An 18670-nucleotide genomic window follows, 5' to 3' on the forward strand; every position below is an offset into this window, starting at 1 on the left:
CAGGAGATCTCGAATACGACCCAGAGATCTAGAAATCGGCGCGAGCATGATGAAAAGAGACAGAAGCTCTTAAATATGCAAGTAAAGCAGGAGTTGAGCTAGGACAAGGGATCCTAGAATTCAACGTTGAAAAGTTGAGCGAAGTAATTCGTGCAGATGAAGTTCGACGTGGGAAACGAGTCGAAGAGGTTGAACCTGAGACCGAACCACTCTTTGAAACAAAAGGCAACCTTGGTGAACCAGAAAGGATGGCAAACCGAACCATTCATCAACTAGCCACTGCTCCCAATGAGCAAACACCGTTATGCATCAATTATCCAACCGGAGGAACTCCTTTCGAATTGAAGTCAGGCTTGATTTACCTTTTGCCCACTTTTCGAGGCTTGAAGAACAAAAATCTACACACCCACTTGAGAGAGTTCTACATGGTCTGCTCAAGCATAAAACCTTAGGGAGTACCCGAAGATGAAATTAAACTCCAGGCATTTCCTTTTTCTTTAGTTGATACAACAAAAGAATAGTTATTTTACTTACCCCCCGATTTTATCACAATGTGGGATGACTTATATCGTGTATTTCTTGACAGATTCTTCCCAGCGTCACGAGCAGCTGAGCTCAGGAGGGATATAGTGGAAATTCACCAAATGAAAAGTGAATCGCTCTACAACTATTGGGAGCAGTACAAAAAACTGTGTGCAAGTTGTCCTCAACATGGCTTGACGGAACAATCACTTCTTCAATATTTCTACGAGGGTTTGCTCCCTATGGAAATAAAGATGATTGACGCTGCTAGTGGAGGGGCGCTTATCAATATGACCCCTCAAAGGGCAAGAGAACTAATATCCACCATGGCGGCAAATTCTCAACAGTATCGGCCGAATTCAGAACCGACAAGACGGGTTAATAGGGTAAACGTTTCATATTTAGAAGATAAAATGGATAAGCTTACGAATGTTGTTCAATCTTTGCTTACAAAAAAGAATAGTCTAACCCAACTATGTGGAATTTGTACTATGTCTAAACACCTGACAGATTTGTACCCAATCCTTAACGACAATTCAACGGTACATGTTGATGCAGTCGAAGGTTTTCTAGGACCTCCGTAAAGACGCTATGATCTTTTCTCCAACACCTACAATCCCGGGTGAAAGGATCATCCCAACCTGAATTACAGAGCTAATCCCCGATATAATCCATCATACCAACTGAGACCTCTGCAACCACCACAATAACAACACAAGCCGAGCACATCTCTAGAATCTGTTGTGGAAAGACTTGCCACTGATGCTGCAAAATATCAACAGATGACAGACGCATCAATACAAGAGTTAACTAATCAAGTTAGTAAACTCTCGATGGTAGTGAATCGCTTGGAGTCTCAAGGAAAATTACCTTCCTAGACAGAGCCGAACCCTCGGCAGAATGCTAGTGCAATAACTCTTCTAGCGGAAAGGTTCTGAAAATAGTTTCAGCTAAAAGTCATGGCAAGATAAGGAACGGGAAAAGCAGATCTCTGATCCAACAGCCATGCCAGAATCAGAAATTCAGAGACCAGTTGTGATGCCGCCTCCTTTTCCAGGGAGGCTTGCAAGGAATAAGAAAGAGAAGAAGGAAAAAGAAATCCTCGAGACATTCAGGAAGGTGGAGGTAAATATCCCTTTACTTGACGCTATCAAACAAATCCCTCGTTATGCAAAATTCCTCAAGGAGTTGTGTACTAGCAAGAGGAGGTTAATAGGTAACGAAAGGGTAAATGTAGGAAAAAATGTCTCCGTAGTACTGCAAAAGAAAGTTTCACCCAAATACAAGGACCAAGGTATGTTTGCTATTTCCTGTGAGATAGGTAATGTAGGCATTAAGAAAGCCATGTGTGATTTAGGGGCTTCCATTAATGTTATTCCTTATTCTATTTATAAGCTGATTAACGCGGGTCCTTTAAAAGAGACAGGAGTAATAATCCAGTTGGTGGACAGGTCAGTTGTCTATCCCGAAGGGTTGCTTGCAGACGTCCTTGTTAAAGTTAACGAATTAGTTTTCCCTGCAGATTTCTACATTATTAATATGGACGATGATAATTCAACTAATTCGTTTGACATTTTGCTTGGAAGGCCGTTCCTAAGTACTGCAAGTGCAAAAATAGATGTTCGAAGCGGGACGCTGACCATGGAGTTTGATGGAAAAATCGTGAAATTCAATGTTTATGAGGCCATGGGTCATCCTAACCTATTAAATATTTCTAACATCGATATTTTAGATTGTTTAACTCAATTCTATTCTGAATATCATGATTTTGATGAGTTGGAAACTGTCCTTTACAGAAACATTGACATGGGTGTTTTACATCATCTCGAGGAATTAGCAGTCATTGAAGATCCGTTGCAAGAAATTGTCAATCACTTGGAAACGCAACCTTTGTTGATAAACCGAGGTAAAAAATTTGAACTATTACCTTTCCAAGCTAAAATGTTGCCTTCGATTTTGCAGACACCGACCTTAGAGCTTAAAGCATTACCAGACCACCTTAAGTACGTTTTTTTTTTGAGAGAAAGACACCTTACCAATGATAGTGTCAAACAAGTTAACCAAAGATGAGGAGGAAAGTCTAGTTCGAGTTCTGAGAGATTATAAGGAAGCTATTGGTTGGACGATAGCCGACATAAAAGGGCTAAGTCCATCTACTTGTATGCATAAAATTTTCATCGAAGACAACACGAAACCAAAGAGAGATACTTGTAAGTCCCATTATTGTTGTCTCGATGGGTACTCAGGATTTTTCCAGATTCCAGTGGCTCTAGAGGATCAAGACAAAACGAATTTCACGTGTCCCTTCGGAACATTTGCGTATAGACGGATGCCATTTGGACTCTGTAATGCTCTGGCCACCTTCCAAAGTTGCATGGTGAGCATAATCTCCGATTACGTTGAGAAAATCATCGAAGTCTTTATGGATGACTTCACGGTATACGATAACTCTTTTAACGAATGTCTCAATAATCTTGCTAAGATATTACAAGGATGCCTAGAATTTAATCTTGTTTTAAATTATGAGAAATGCCATTTCATGGTTGACAAATGATTAATTTTGGGTCATATAGTTTCCTCAAAAGGAATCAAGGTCGATAAGGCCAAAATGGATATTATTAACTCGTTACCTTACCCCTAATCAGTGAGGGAAGTTCGTTCATTTCTTGGCCATACATGATTTTACAGACGATTCATGAAAGGTTTCTCGAAAATCGCGTGACTACTTTACAGTCTGTTACAAAAGGATAAAGAATTTGAATTTGACCAGACTTGTAAAGACGCATTTGATGTGCTGAAGCAGAAATTGGTCTCCGCTCCCATAGTGCAGCCACCAAATTGGAACTTCCTGTTCGAAATCATGTATGATGCGAGTGACCAAAGGGTGGGAGCTGTTCTTGGCCAAAGAATAGGGAAAGAGCCTCATGTTATCTACTATGCTTCGAAGACTTTGGATGCTTCCCAAAACAATTACACAACCACCGAGAAAGAATTATTAGCTGTTGTGTTTGCTTTAGATAAATTTAGATCTTACCTATTGAGAACTAAGATGATTATCTTTTCTGATCATGCAGCTTTGAAATATTTAATAGGGAAGAATGAGGCAAAACCTCGACTAATCAGGTGGATTCTACTCCTACAAGAGTTTGATTTTGAAATCTGGGATCAAAAGGGATGCGAAAACCTAGTAGCTAACCATCTGAGTCGATTACCGATTCCAGTAGACGACACAGCATTAAAGGACAACTTCTCAGATGAAAACCTGTTTTTAGCAAATGCAGTTTATCCTTGGTATGCAGACATAGTAAATTACCTCGTTACAGGTACTGTTCCTTCAGAATTACCAAGGTCTAAAAAAGATAAGATAAAAAAGGATGCGCGATATTACATTTGGGACGATCCTTACCTTTGGAAGCATTGGTCGGATCAGGCAATACGACGGTGTGTAGTAGAAACAGAGGTACAGTCTATCTTAACTTTTTTTCATTCTTATGCATGCGGAAGGCACTTTGGACCTAAACGCACCGCACATAAAATTTTCGAATGTGGATTATTTTGGCAAAACATATTTTGTGATGCCTTTTTATTCTACAAAACTTGTGAAAAATGCCAAAGAGTTGGCAACCTTAGTCGTTGAAATGTGATGCCTCTTACTCCTATTCATATTTGTGAAATTTTTGATGTGTAGGGCATCGACTTTATGGGTCCCGTCGTTTCTTCTTTCGGTAATTTTTATATACTCTTAGCTATTGATTATGTCTCTAAGTGGATAGAGGCGAAGGCCACTCGCAATGATAATGCTAAGACCGTAGTTGACTTTTTTAAAAGTTCTATTTTTTTCAGGTATGACATTCCACGAGTATTAATCAGTGACAGAAGAACTCATTTTTGCAATAAGCTCGTAAGTGCACTTATGGAGAAATATCGAGTGACTTAACGAATTGCCACTACTTACCATTCACAAACAAACGGGTAAGCCGAAGTGTCAAATCGAAAGATCAAGTCTATTCTGGAAAAGACGGTTAAACCTAACAGGAAGGATTGGAGTTTGAGACTGAATGACGCACTTTAGGCTTATAGGACAGCTTACAAGGGACCAATAGGAAGGTCACCTTATCGACTCATTTTCGGTAAACCGTGCCATCTTCCGGTCGAGTTAAAGCATAAGGCTTTTTGGGAAGTTAAGCAGTGTAATATGGAAATGGAGTCTGCAGGAAAATCTCGAAAATTAGATATCTAGGAACTCGAGGAAATCAGAAACGATGCATATAAAAATGCTCGAGTTTATAAAGAAAAGACGAAGCTATTTCATGACAAGTTCATTACTAGGAAGCAGTTTTCAATAGGACAAAAAGTTCTTCTATATGACTCCACCTTAAAAATCTTCGCTGGTAAGCTTCGATCCAAATGGATAGAACCGTTTATTATTACTAATTTATTTTCGAATGGTGCAGTGGAAATTCAAAGCGAAGAAACACGAAAGTGCTTTAAAGTGAATGGTCAACGACTAAAACCCTTTTTCAAGAATTTTCAAACATACACAGTTGATGAGATTATTCTCGATGAGCCCAAAGTTTGAATAACAGGTCGTCGAGCTAACGACGTTAAACAAAAGCGCTTTTTAGGAGGCAACCCAAATTTCTTTTCATTTGTTTAATTTTAAGTTTTAGTAAATTTGGGGTGTAAATAAATAAATTTTTATTTAAATCAGATAATTGATGTTTTCGGGAACATAATGGAGATCATGAATTTTTCGAAGTCAAATAATAGTGGTGGCGCGGGCACGACATGTTTACTTGGTGACAAATAAAAACACCCAAATTACTTAACCTTCATAAACACCAAAACCCAATACCCGCCTAGGCTCAATCGAAAATTCATAGGAAAATAAGAAAAAAAAAAGAAGAAAAAAACATCCACTAAAATTCCTACCCAAACCCATTTACCCACACACCAAAATACCCAAAACCCAAAAACCAAATTACCCACCAAAGCCCAAACCCAACACCCAACCATTAAAATTCCTAACCAACCCAATTAACTTACCTACCCAAATAACCCACCATAAACAATACCCAAATAAACCTAATCCTAAGATTGGCCCAATCACCAAACTCAAATACCTCACCCAACCTAAAATAAACCAAATAAAATTAATAACAAAAATACAAATTCAAACACCCAAAATCCTTAATTTCCCAAATTCTTCTCACCTTCTTCATATTCTCCTAAACAAAACTTAACCCCAAAAAATCTCCAAGCCACCGGCCGACATCGTCGCCCCCCATGCCGTCGTCAGAACCATCATCGTCAGGCTCACGTTGTCGCGACCGTCTTGTCACCCCACGCCATCGTCGGTGAAACCTTCCCCACGACCACCTCTATTTTTTTCCTCTTTTCCTCTTACCCATACCTTCCGACGCCTTGCCTACCGTCGAACCACGGCTAAACAACAACCTCGCACCCACGTCGCACCATCGTCGCTGAACGAAACGCCCACCGCCATGCACCACCGCTCATGTTCTCCCCAACTTTTCTTTTTTTTTCTTTGAACCACCCAAACTCCCACCTCTCACCTTAATCGACACCAACACCGATGCGCCCTCACCATTTAAAAAGTCAGCCAAAAATTACACCAAATGCAGTCGCCGCCACCGTAAGCGCCGTCGTCACGGCTTGTCGTCGCTGAGACCGTCTGAAACATCTATTTTTAGAGCTACAACCGGGACCATGGTCTAAACTTGAAACCAAGCGGCAGACAATATCCCGGTTTCACTCAATCAGAATCGGCACCGATTCACTGCTCCTCCTGTCGTCAATATCGACGATGATGAACCTCCTCCACCGCCTCCTAGACGAATAGCTTCACCAACGAGAGCATGACGCCAACACAGTTCGACTTCAGTCGAATCGGAACATTCGGACAGCAGCTCTAATAGTCCCAAGAGGTCGACCCTTAACCTTCAATTTAATTTACCTTTACTGACATATCATGCAGGTAACTTGAACGGGGCTCAAATATCTAGCGACCACGTCGAGGCTCCTTCGACCACGAATGAAAGTGTCAGTCAGCGCCGAACACGATCATCCACCACTCAAAGTCGTCAACAACAGACACGTGAACCAACGACACCACCGGACAGCAATACTGACACTGCTGAAAATTCAAGTCCACCATCCCCGCTCGACGTATATGTTCGACTAACACGAAATAGTCAGCGTAATAGACGAGGTCGTGGCAACACAATTCCCACCGAAGGACGATTGCGTGGGTTTTTAGATTTTTCAACCCCAGAGCATCGCACACGATACGATGACATTCGACAACATCCAATCCCGGTCTGTAAGCAAATCGATTACACCACTCTTGATAAGTTAGATATTCATGATGCTGTAATTAATTATTTTGATGCTATTGGTTGGAGCTTCTTTGCAAATATTTCTTGTCATACATATTATGAGTTGATCTATGAGTTTTACACCACATTTAGCTTCAATATTAATGTATTAAAAACAGTTGAAACATAAAGCATTGTCTGTTTTCGTCTGTTTGGGAAGGATTTTCGAATGTCGATATCTGATTTTAATATTGCCATGGGTTTCGTTGACCTTGACAATATTCAATCTGATTCCTATCATACTGCTCTTTTAGACATTCCAAGCGACTTTAATGCTCAAGATGCTTATCGTGTTTTAACCAATTCTAATCAACTTTATAATCTGAAAACCACAAAAGACTTATTGATGCATGACCCGGCTTTAAGATATATTCATCGATTTTTGGCATTTAGTTTTTCGGGACGAAACGATTCATCCGTTGTTTTAACGAGAACTGGATTATTTTTCTTATGGTGTATGTATTCCAGTTATAACGTTAATTTAGGATATTGGTTTGCAAAAAATTTTCATGCTGTTTTGCGTTGTAATCGTCCTCTAATACTTGGGTCATATATCACGAACTTAACCTCTATACTTTTTCCCTCAGAAATTGATTTCTCCTCCTTGACATGTGCATATCATATGGACAGCCTAGATAAATATTGTCTAGATTCTATGGGTTTGCTTGCCGGCACCCCTACTGCGTGTTATTTTGTTCCTCCAGTTAGACGGACTACACGTGGGAATATGGTTTTTCGCCAACTTCCACATTTCGCTACTCGAGAATAAGAGGAACAGACTCCAACTGTCGAGGCCCGTTTAAGCCGAATCGAAGCTCGACTTGGAACGATAGAAACCCAAGTCTCCATAATCCTCGACATCCTACAGAATCGTTACCCCCAACACCAACCACGTCATTAACATATATGGGGAGTACTCTTAACTTTTTCTTTTGGGGGCTGCTAACTTTTATTTCATATAATCTATGCTTGAGGACAATCATTGATTAAGTAGGGGGATGGATGGTAAATATGCACGATTTTTTCTCTTTTGCATGTGTTAAATCTTACATTAAGTTCATTCGACAATTTATTTAAACATTGAGCCTTTAATCTCATACTCAGTTAATTTGGACTATTGGGCAAAGTTTGAATTAAAATGTTCAAGTATATAGGTTAGTCAACACTTGTGTCTTAAATTTGATATATGTAGCTAGATTTTTTTCGTATAAATTGATTGTTTGGAAAATTAAACTTGCTTGTGCATTAATAAATAAAGTGAATAAATAAAGGTTCAAGTTATGAGTGAAGTTTCGAAAACGTGACCGGATTGAGTAACCGGGATAGGGTGCTTGGTTGTCATCCTAGCTCGCGTAAAAAGGTTCGAGTGACAAGTCGATAACTTATAAACATTCCGCTAACTGAGCTTTTTCAAAAAAAAAAAAAATAAATAAATAAATTTAAGTCGGTTTGAACTGAGTAACTGGGATACGGTGCTTGGTTGTCATCCTAGTTAGCGTAAAAAGGTTTGACCACGTCAATAATTTTATTTCTCTAATGCATAGTTAATTAAATAATGCCTTGCAATTTATTGGATTCAAACTCAATTTAGTGAAATTATTTAGCCCACATGTTTCAATGCTATGACACTTGATGTTCGAGCTTTGTATCTTGAGCATTCATTTATTTTTGCTTAAGTTGTTTACATTGATTATGTATGCGGAAAAAAGGCTCGATTTTTAATGAATTGTAGAATAAATTTAATGTTTGAAAGAACAACATGCTTGAGGGCAAGCATGAGCCAAGTAGGGGGGAGTTGATAAACACACTAATTTACATAATTATTGTGTTTAATTTGGTTTATTTCTGAATTAATCCCTGCTTAATTGGTGTTTTTTATGATTTAATCTTGTCAGGGATGCAATTGGTCAAAAATGAGCAAAAAGGGTCCAAATTGAAAGACAAATCGTTGAGTTGGGGCCAAATCATAAAGATGGGAAGGCCAAGGATTTAACATCAATTTTGACTTTATAAAAATCTAAAAATAGAAGATATTATTTTGTTTTATTATTTATTTTATTATTTTAGAATAGGCTATTTTTAGTAACCCTATGTATATAAATAGGGGCTTTTAGTTTCTTAGAAGGATCATCCTTTAATTTTTTATTCCTTCTTCTACTTGGAATAGAATTACTCCCTCTCTTGTATTTCATTTTTCAATTTGGAGTTGGAATATCATTTATTTTCTCTTCAATTTGACGTTGCATTTTGTAGCTTTGTCTCCAATTTTTGTTTCTTTTCCACAATTGGGTCAATTGCTCTCCAAGTCCCCTTTCCTTTCGAAAATTCCATCATCCTTCACACAGAGCCAAAACACAATCCACAACCTTCAAGCATGATTAAATTCATGTCACACTAAACCCCTTTCAGCTTTAGGCCGGTGTTAACCCCGTCAAAAACCCGTGAGTTACGAACCCGAGTTGTTTAACTCCCACTTTTTGATATTTATTGTTTCTCCGGATTAAGAGTATGACTTCGTCAACTCACAAAGTCAAGTCAATACTAAGTCAAAAAGGACGTTGTTTGAGTTAGTGTGGCTAGACGTACAGTTGGAATTCCGAAAGGATCGATTGTCTACTTGGTTTTCTGTGAGCACATTGGCGTGCCAAGTGGGGATTACTGTTTGGTTCTGTCAAGGGAAGTAGTAACCGGATTTAAATGTCCCGAGCGTTTGAGGGCATTGGTTCGAGCTAGGCTCTTCTAGAACGCAAAGCTGCCGGAGTTCTAAATCACGAACGTTTCGTAGGTTGTTAGATCGATAAGGGTTAGTTATAGGACGTTCCATAACTAATTTACATAAGGAAGAGTTGGTGTCCGAGGCGTCCTTGGTAGCTATAACTAGCTTATTAGAAAAGAGGAGTTCACCTAATTTCAAGGATCGGGTCAAAGACGGAAAAACCAGTGCTTAAGGCTGAGCTAAGTTTAATTGATTTTTCTTCAGATTACTTCGTTGTTTTTTTATTTCATCTTTTACTTTTTACGTTTTTTTTGTGTTTATTTTTAGGTTTCATATTTTATTCCCCCCAAACATCGCGGGCACGACAACTGCCCAGACATAAATCTGATCTAGAGATAAACAATTTTCAGTAAACCCAGTCTCTGTGGGATCAACCCTACTCCCTATACTGCTTTAATTTGAAAATTAAGTATAGATTTATAATGGTGGAATCAACAGCCATCATGATCTTTCATGATAAATTAAATATCGTCCATATAATCAATGTGGCCCAAATAATTAGTTTAATAAATTATCAACACTTTAAATATGAAAACTATCTTCATACAAATTTAGTGGGTAAGAGTGTAAACACTTCTAATACCGAATTAACAGTTCATATTTTTCTAACTGAAATTTAATAGTACTCAAACCATATTACCAAAAGAAAAAAAAGAAAGAAAATTCATAATGTTGCAAAACATGCATGGAATTCACGTTGTTTGTTTTCCTTAGAGAAAATGTAAAAACTAATTTCTAATTTTTCGAAATTTTGGAATTACCACTAAAACCAAACTTTTTAAGTAAAAGATATTTTGGGTAAATTCTTATTCATTTCCTTACGTCATCCCAAGTGTGAACCGACCAATATCAATTATTGCATTTGCTTCCCACTAATATGAGTCCAATTCTTGAATTCTATATGTTATTACAAATAAATATACTTACATCATTTGTTAAATGTTTTACTTTTATATTATTTTTCCTCAAAAATAAAAAAAAATAATTTCTTTTATATTTTAAAATTTAGTTAAAAGCTATTTTTAAATATAATTTTAATTTTTAAATAAAAATATGAAAAAGTAGAAAAATATGCTAAAAGAAAGAATTGGAAAACTGAAAAGCATGTAGGGAGAGAGAGAAAAAAAAACAATGTGAAATTTTGTTATTAGTCTCCCGGTCAATATATTTTAATTTAATTATTTTTAGTCTTTGTAAATTTTAAATGGGTAAATTACATAATGTTGTTCTTGTTTTGATAATTTTAAATTGATCACTGTTATTAAAAAAATTGTAATTTTTTTTTAACTTTTGATTAAAGTTAGTGATTTCTTTATAATTAATTTAAAATACATTTTTAATTTATTTACAAATTACAATATAAGAACCACTAATCTTTATCAATTTCCAACCCCTGCTCCCATCACTAAAGCAGCAGTGTAAAGTGGTTCTTATGGTGCAATGGCGGGGGAGTGAGGAGCGAGAAAAAGATTATTTACTTGTGGTGAGTAGCTCCAAAACAATTGTACGAGTTACTTAGCATATGAAACAGATTTTATGGTCAAAATGGAGAAACTATTATAGAAATTAAGCAAAAAGAAACTAGTAAAATCAAGAATTTAATTTGGTTTTGGAAACATGATTTCTTGAGGAATTTAATACTAGACTTGAATTTGTTCATGACTCATGAGAAGTTTGGAATAAAGAGAAGCCTTTTTTAGGACTGAAACAGTATTAGTCTGCAATAATAAATCCAACCAAATTTGGTTCTTTATTTCCGAAAAGACAAAAAAGTAATTAATTTTAATGAAAAATATCCCAATTTCCTTGCATACTCTCACCATAGAAATCACCTTATACAAGGGGATGGGTGGTGACGAGAATCGGTGATTTTTATAGTGGGTGTTAGGCGGTAATAATGATTGGTAGTTCTTATATTGTAAGTAAATAAAAAAAAAAGAAGTGTTTTGAACTAATTATAGTGTCGAAACCATTTTTGAAAAGAACGGGAATCGCTTAGGTTTTGAAAACGAAAGAACGGGAGTCGCCACCAATCCTTTTTGATGAGGTGTGATCAGACCACCTCGTAAAAGTGGTTGTTTTTAATAAATGATTTGATTTATTTAAACCACGATTTTGGCCCACAAAATTTAGAAAGACGGGTTCGGGAGTCGGTTACGCATGAGGAAGGATTAGCACCCTCGTAACGCTCAAAATTGGTACCTAGTTGATTAATTAGTGTCTTAGTATCGAAAATTTAAAGACTTGAAAGACTTTAAAATATGATCCCTCTTTTTGTAAAAACGCTTGAATGTTAAAGGCCTTCTCGTCTCGAAGTAATAAAATGTCACGTCCAGTAAGTTAGGACACGACATCTCGAACTTTGAGAGTGAGCTTGCCTTTATTTAAAATTCATGTATTTTAACCTTTTTTAAAAGGATGTTCGGTTATTTAAGGTAAACGAGAAAAGTCAAAACCCAATAAGTTATGGCACGTTTTCTCGAATTTTCAAATACCGAATATTGCCTTTATTTGCAAAAATTCTTATCTCGAGATAACAAGATGTCATATTCAGTAAGTTAGGACACAACACCTCGTATCTCCGAGGGTAAGCATTTATTCAAAACTAGTATTACAATTCAAAAGAATATTCCATTATTTAGGTTAAGTGAGAAAAATCGAAACCCAGTAAGTTAAGGCACGATTTTCTCGAATTTCCAAATACGGAACATTGCTTTTATAAAAGAATTAATTTTAGGTTGGGTAAAAGTTAGTATAACATAAGTTCGTAATAAAATGAGATTATAAAGGATGCATAAACGAATACAAATTTCGGTATTAACAGGCATAGCAGAATGAACATAAACACGAATGTGAATGATAACGATGAAAGCAAAAATAAAATAAATGAATAAAACAGATAAGCTAAAATAAGAGAGAAATAAGCTAAAAGTATTTGAAAAAAAAACTAGTTGTAAATAAATAAAGATTATGTGAAACTATTTAAAAAGATAGTAATAGTGATGATGGTAATAATAATATGAAAAATAGAACAATAGTAAAATAATGATATTAATACCTAAATACAAATAGATATATAATACCTAAAATATAATAATAACAAAAATATAAATAGATAAGAAATATAAATAGATAAGTAATAAGAAAATCAATATAGATGAAAATATAATAGAAATAATAATACGATAGTAATAATGATAATAAAAATTAGTAATAATAATAATATGTTAAATAAAAAAATGATAGTGACAGAAATATAATAATATTAATGGTAATAAAATAAATAAGATGGCGATAATAATAATAATAATAATAATAATAATAATAATAATAATAATAATAATAATAATAATAATAATAACGACATAACAAGTCAAAGTAGAAAATAATAATATGTTAACAAGAGTAATAATCATATATATTAATAACAAAATGATGACATGTTAATAAGGATAATAATAATAATTAATAATTAATAATACTAAATTAATTAACAATAAATTAATAAGTAAATGAATACAAAAAAGAAAATATATAATATAATAATAACAATATGAAATTAATTAGTTTAAGACTAAGATAATAATAATAGTAATGATAATAATACAAAAAATAGTAATAACTACATTAATAGAAATAATAACAGAAATAGTAATAATAATAGTGCTTGAATAAAATAAATATAAATATAAGTATAATATTAATATTAATAATATATTTAATTGATAATAAAATAACAAAAGTAACGAAAAGGATCAAAATGAATCTAAAAACGAAGTTTTGGGGCAAATTTGAAATAAATAGAGAATAAAAGGGCCAACTTGAATGCGCGAATAATAAGGAGGGACTAAAGGAGAAAATATCCCCACCCTCCTAAACGCAGCGTTTTACGTGGGACCAAAATGAAGTAAAAATAAAATTACAAGGCAAAATTAAAAAATACGAAGGATTTAATTGTAAAATTGTAAAAAAGCGGAAGGGTTAAATGTGAAAATAGCCCCTTTATAAAAAACACGCGGATCCTGGAAGCGAGTCGGGTCAGTGCGCGGGTCATGAGGCAAAACGACATCGTTTTGGGTGTTTAAGGCCAGTCCCAAAACGACGTCGTTTTGGTGGCCTATATAAGTTAGATTTTTTTTTTAAAAAAGGTTCATTTTCATTTGTTTTAAAAAAATCCTTCCCTCCCTCTTTTTTTTCTTTGCAGGGGGCTGAGGGTCCGGCGAGGTTTCCATCCAGTCACCACTATGGCCCGCCACCGCGCGCGGTGGCCGGAACTCAAAAAAGGTACCTTTTTATTTTTTTATTTTTTGATATGCTTTTAATATATGTATATGTAAAAAAAAAGAATGAAAAAAAAGGAAGATTCGAAAAAAGAAAGAAAGAAACAAAAATCACCTCTTTTCCATTTTTGTTTTTGCTCTCTTTTTGATGTTCAATCTCGATTATTATGCGTTTGAAAAATATGTTGTTTTCATTGATAAAGAAAAAAATCTCCTCCCATTCGGTTCTTCCCTTGGCTTTTTAAAGCCATTTTACATACTTTTTTTTTATTATTTTCTGTCTCTTTTTCATTTAATTTGCAGGTGCAAGTGGTGGTGACGCCACAGTGGCGGTGGCAGCAGGCATGGGCGATGGGACAGAGAGTAGTTGGACGAAGGTCAGCCATAGGGGCGGGACTAGCTAGGGTTTCTGTTTTTTTTTGTTTTTTTTATGGTTTGGCTGATTGGGTTTTAAAATTAGGCTTTGGGTTTGGGTAGTTGATTTAGGTTTGGGTTTTGGGTTTGTATTTGAGTATTTTAGCCCGGACAAAATTTGGGCTGTACATATAGAGAGCTCCCCAACTTTAGTTCAAAATAATAATAAAAATGCTATATCGACAATCTGTTAGTGGATTAACGAAATTTTTTATGGCAGTAACCAATTCGAGCAATTATTTAAACTATAGTGACTAAATTGGCAAAATAAAAATTAGAGTGACTAATATATGAACGACGCTATTTTAAAGTGACTTACGATATAATTTACCCTTTTAAAAATTTGAAAATTCAATCCTACCAAACAAATCAAATTCATTAAATTAAAATTTGATGTTTCTAAAATCTGAAGGGACAAATATATAAATATGTGTAGTTTCATATTAATTTATTATTTTCACATAATACTAAAAAAGATCCTATCATTTTAGTTATTTTTCTTTAACTTAAAATTAGAATTAAAATTGTATAAAAATTAAAAATAAAAACTTAAAAATGGAAAGAGAAGTTAAAAAAGAAAAAAGCAAGTTTAGTATTGTCACATGGAGAATTCACAGGATTCATTGAACCTTCTCCATCAAATTTATTATTGTGCTGATATCCTAATGTTAAAATAAAAGTTGTAGTAAGATTTAAGTGAGCTCCAAATTGTGGCTAAAATGCATGACATTTTCGGATAAATTATTTTACTGCTTGAATGCACGTTTATATAATCTAATTGTAATTTTGTTCCTTAATCAATAAAATAATGGTTCATGGAAATATTACATATTAATCCTTAAAACTATAACAAATAAAAATATAGATGGATCTAAGTCCTAAGCATCTCCAAGTCTCACGTATCATTAAGGAACCTATTCTGTCATTGTTAGAGTTGTGTGACCCAAATTCTAAGAGATTTCTTACAAGTCAAGTTAAACAAAATATATCTTCTTTCTAGAAGATTTAGTATTTATGAGAATAATATATTTAGCATTTATTAGCGTAATATATTTGACTTTGATTAGAATTAGGTTTTTTCAACTTATAAATAGATGTAGCAAAAACTCCTTTTGTAATTCATTTGAATTCGACATAGTGAATTTTATTCTCCTTTTCCCGTGATTTTTAGTTTGACAAATTGCGTTACCTTAGGTGATTTTTTATGTTCAAATCCTGCCTAAATCAACCTAGTCTTAAGAACTAAAAATTCTTACAAAAATTCTTTAAGACATTGATTGTTTAAGTAAATGCTCTCAATAGTAATCAATTACTATGAATGATTACAACCGAGTCCATACAACTAAGGGGGAAGGCCTCTATTTATAGTTGAACTCTCCCAAAACCAACGTCATAAATTGAGTTGCACCAACGTCGAGATTAAAGTCTATCTACAATTAAAAGTCCTAAGGGATTTAAAACTCTATATAATTTTATTCATTTAGGTTTTACACTATTTACTATGATAATTCTAGTTTGACTAGAGTGTTTCACTGGGTCACTAATGCTTTAAGTATATGGGTTTCTCCATGGGTTCCACGAATCAAGTTAATTTAAGCGGGTCAAATAAACCCCATTTCGTAAGTTGACCTCTATACGATGCTTTGTGCGCAATGATCATGAGTTTTGATCTATAACCCGTAACACTTGAATGAATAATGATCATATGTTGTATCATACATACCCTGTTCCAAGTCGTTAGTAGATGAAATTTTATTATTTATTTTTATTATTATTTTACTTTTCAATTTTATGTTTTCTTTTTAAATATTAGAAAGTAAAAACTAATATGTGTTTACATACAAAAAATGCAATAATAAAAAAATTTTATTTTCTGTACATTATTGGTGAAAAATTCGAACTAAATGTTACAATCCTCTAATTTCATGTATAAGTTTCTAATTTTATTTATTATTATCTTGAGATGATTTTTTATATGTATAATTGTATTGTGTGCCTATCAAAAATACTTTCTGTTTTAATTATATATACTCAAATAATTTATAAAAATTTGTGTGACAAAATTAAATACAGTAAAAAACAAATATATTTATATTTTAAAATAAGTCCTATAGGTGCTGGGATGCCGCATGCCAGCTCAAAGCCTGAGGAATCCATTGGAACATTTTTCATTTTTTAAAGAGTATATATAGCAATACCAACAGCAGTAGAATCCATTGAAGCCATAAATAATATTACACTTTGTTAAAAGAAATATTGACTTGACTTTGAGCTGAGAAAATGCGTTTAAGAAGTAGCAGCAACTGTCTGTGATATAAGACATTTTGTAGATTAGATCAAAGAAATCATGATTTCATTTCTGAAAGCAAAAGTCTTTTAACATTTAATATTTGCATTTTGAAGTTAAAAGATAAGTTTGAAAACAGCGTAGCATATTAACAGACCAACGGCCCAATGATACAATGGTCTCCCATTGTCTATTCGATGCCTGTCTTCTTCTTCAACTTGCACTCATCCACTTCCCTATAAGAACCTCTCAATCTCTATTCTCTCATCCAAAACTTCAATCCTAATTTGCTACTCTATCCTCAATTTCCTTTTAAAAAAACCAACACTTTCTCCTTTTTTTTTTTTCCTAAGAAAAAGAAAATTTACATTTGACTCGTCAGATCATGGAGCTCATACCTGGTCTTCCTAATGATATAGCCCTTCAGTGTTTAGTTCGTGTCCCTTACAACAAATTTTCCAACATTTCATCAACTTGTAAAGATTGGAAGGTCGAAATTCATTCGCCTCCGTTTTTCCGTCAACGAAAAGCCGCTGGGTGTACTAAAAATGTCATACTGATGACCCAAAGCCGAGTCAACCCGATTCAAAATTCGGGTCTGAAATGCCAGGCCATGCCTGTTTATCGGATCGTGCTTTGCGAGCCTGACACCGGTGACTGGTGTGAGCTGCCACCGGTTCCTGGGAGTTCCGATGGGTTGCCGATGTTTTGTCAAGTTGTTGGAGTGGGGTCAAACCTTGTGGTGATGGGCGGGTTGGATCCAGACACTTTTGATGTCCGAAACGAGGTCTATGTTTACAATTTTTTATCGGCCACTTGGCGGCGTGGGGCTGACATGCCAGGCGTAAGGAGGATCTTCTTTGGATGCGCATCAGATTCGGATCGGATGGTGTATGTCGCTGGTGGACACGACGAGGAGAAAAACGCATTGAGATCAGCAATGGCGTATGATGTGGCAGCCAACAAGTGGGTCACATTGCCTGACATGGAAAGAGAGCGTGACGAATGCAAGGGGATCTTCCACCTAGGAAAGTTCCATGTCATCGGCGGATATTGTACAGACAGGCAAGGCCGATTCGGAAGCAGCGCCGAGCATTTCGAGGTTGCCACATGGAAGTGGAGCCCAGTGGAAGAGAACTTCTTAAGACAGGGCATGTCTCCCAGAACCTGCGTGGCAACTGATGGAACATTATACATGTGTAGAGGGGGTGATGTGGCAAGACTTGAAGCTGATACATGGAAAGCAGTAGCTGAGCTGCCAACTGAAGTATACAATACAGCTCATATAGCCGCATGGGAAGACAAACTATTGGTGATTGGTTCACAAGGCTTCGGTCAGCCCCACACCGCTTATGTGTTAAATTTGAGAAATTACACGTGGACAGGAATGGACGTGGGAGATGAATACTCTGGTCATGTTCAATCCGGTTGCTATTTAGAGTTGTAAATGAAGTGTAAAATAGTTGGGTTGCTTGTTTTTCCAACGGGGTCATTGACCGTAATGTACATACATATGAAACACGAGCTTTTTTTAATTTGTCCTTTCCCCTTTCCCAAGTGTCAATTTCATTGTAAATGGGAGTTTTGATGGGTCAAGTGTGGGTAAATAGGATAAGGTGATGAATATGAAAGTCATTTTCCCATCAGCACTGTTTTGGAGAAAAAGTGAAAAGGCGTCGAGAAGAAGTCGTCCCTGTTAACAGAATTGAAATAAGCGAAAATGAAATGAGATAAGATTAGAGAGGTAAACAAAAATTTTGGGAAATACGGCACCACCAACTTGGAAATGTCACTGTCTAGTGCATTGCTGCAGTGCCCATAAATGGGGGCAATCAAGCAGCAATATGAAAGCCCACTGCCCTGTGAAAGCCTGGTACATAGAACGTGTACTCCGCTCCGGTATTTCTTCTCACCTCGTTTTGCCCTTTAAAACAGGTCCAAAACTATGGTCTGGAGCCATCGTTTTGCCAAAATAATACGCATCACGTTGGGA

At 35.4% G+C, this 18670-nt stretch overlaps 1 protein-coding gene across 1 annotated transcript; it reads left to right on the forward strand.

Annotated features, from left to right (window-relative positions):
* The first annotated feature begins 16772 nt into the window (after positions 1-16772).
* Positions 16773-18212, forward strand: LOC107897235 (F-box/kelch-repeat protein At1g80440). The gene has a single exon (XM_016822613.2). It carries the CDS (start codon positions 17063-17065, stop codon positions 18122-18124), a length of 1062 nt encoding a protein of 353 aa, XP_016678102.1. The 5' UTR covers positions 16773-17062; the 3' UTR covers positions 18125-18212.
* The last annotated feature ends 458 nt before the right edge of the window (positions 18213-18670 follow it).

This window comes from Gossypium hirsutum, chromosome A10 (genome assembly GCF_007990345.1).
Source record: "Gossypium hirsutum isolate 1008001.06 chromosome A10, Gossypium_hirsutum_v2.1, whole genome shotgun sequence".
NCBI lineage: Eukaryota > Viridiplantae > Streptophyta > Magnoliopsida > Malvales > Malvaceae > Gossypium > Gossypium hirsutum.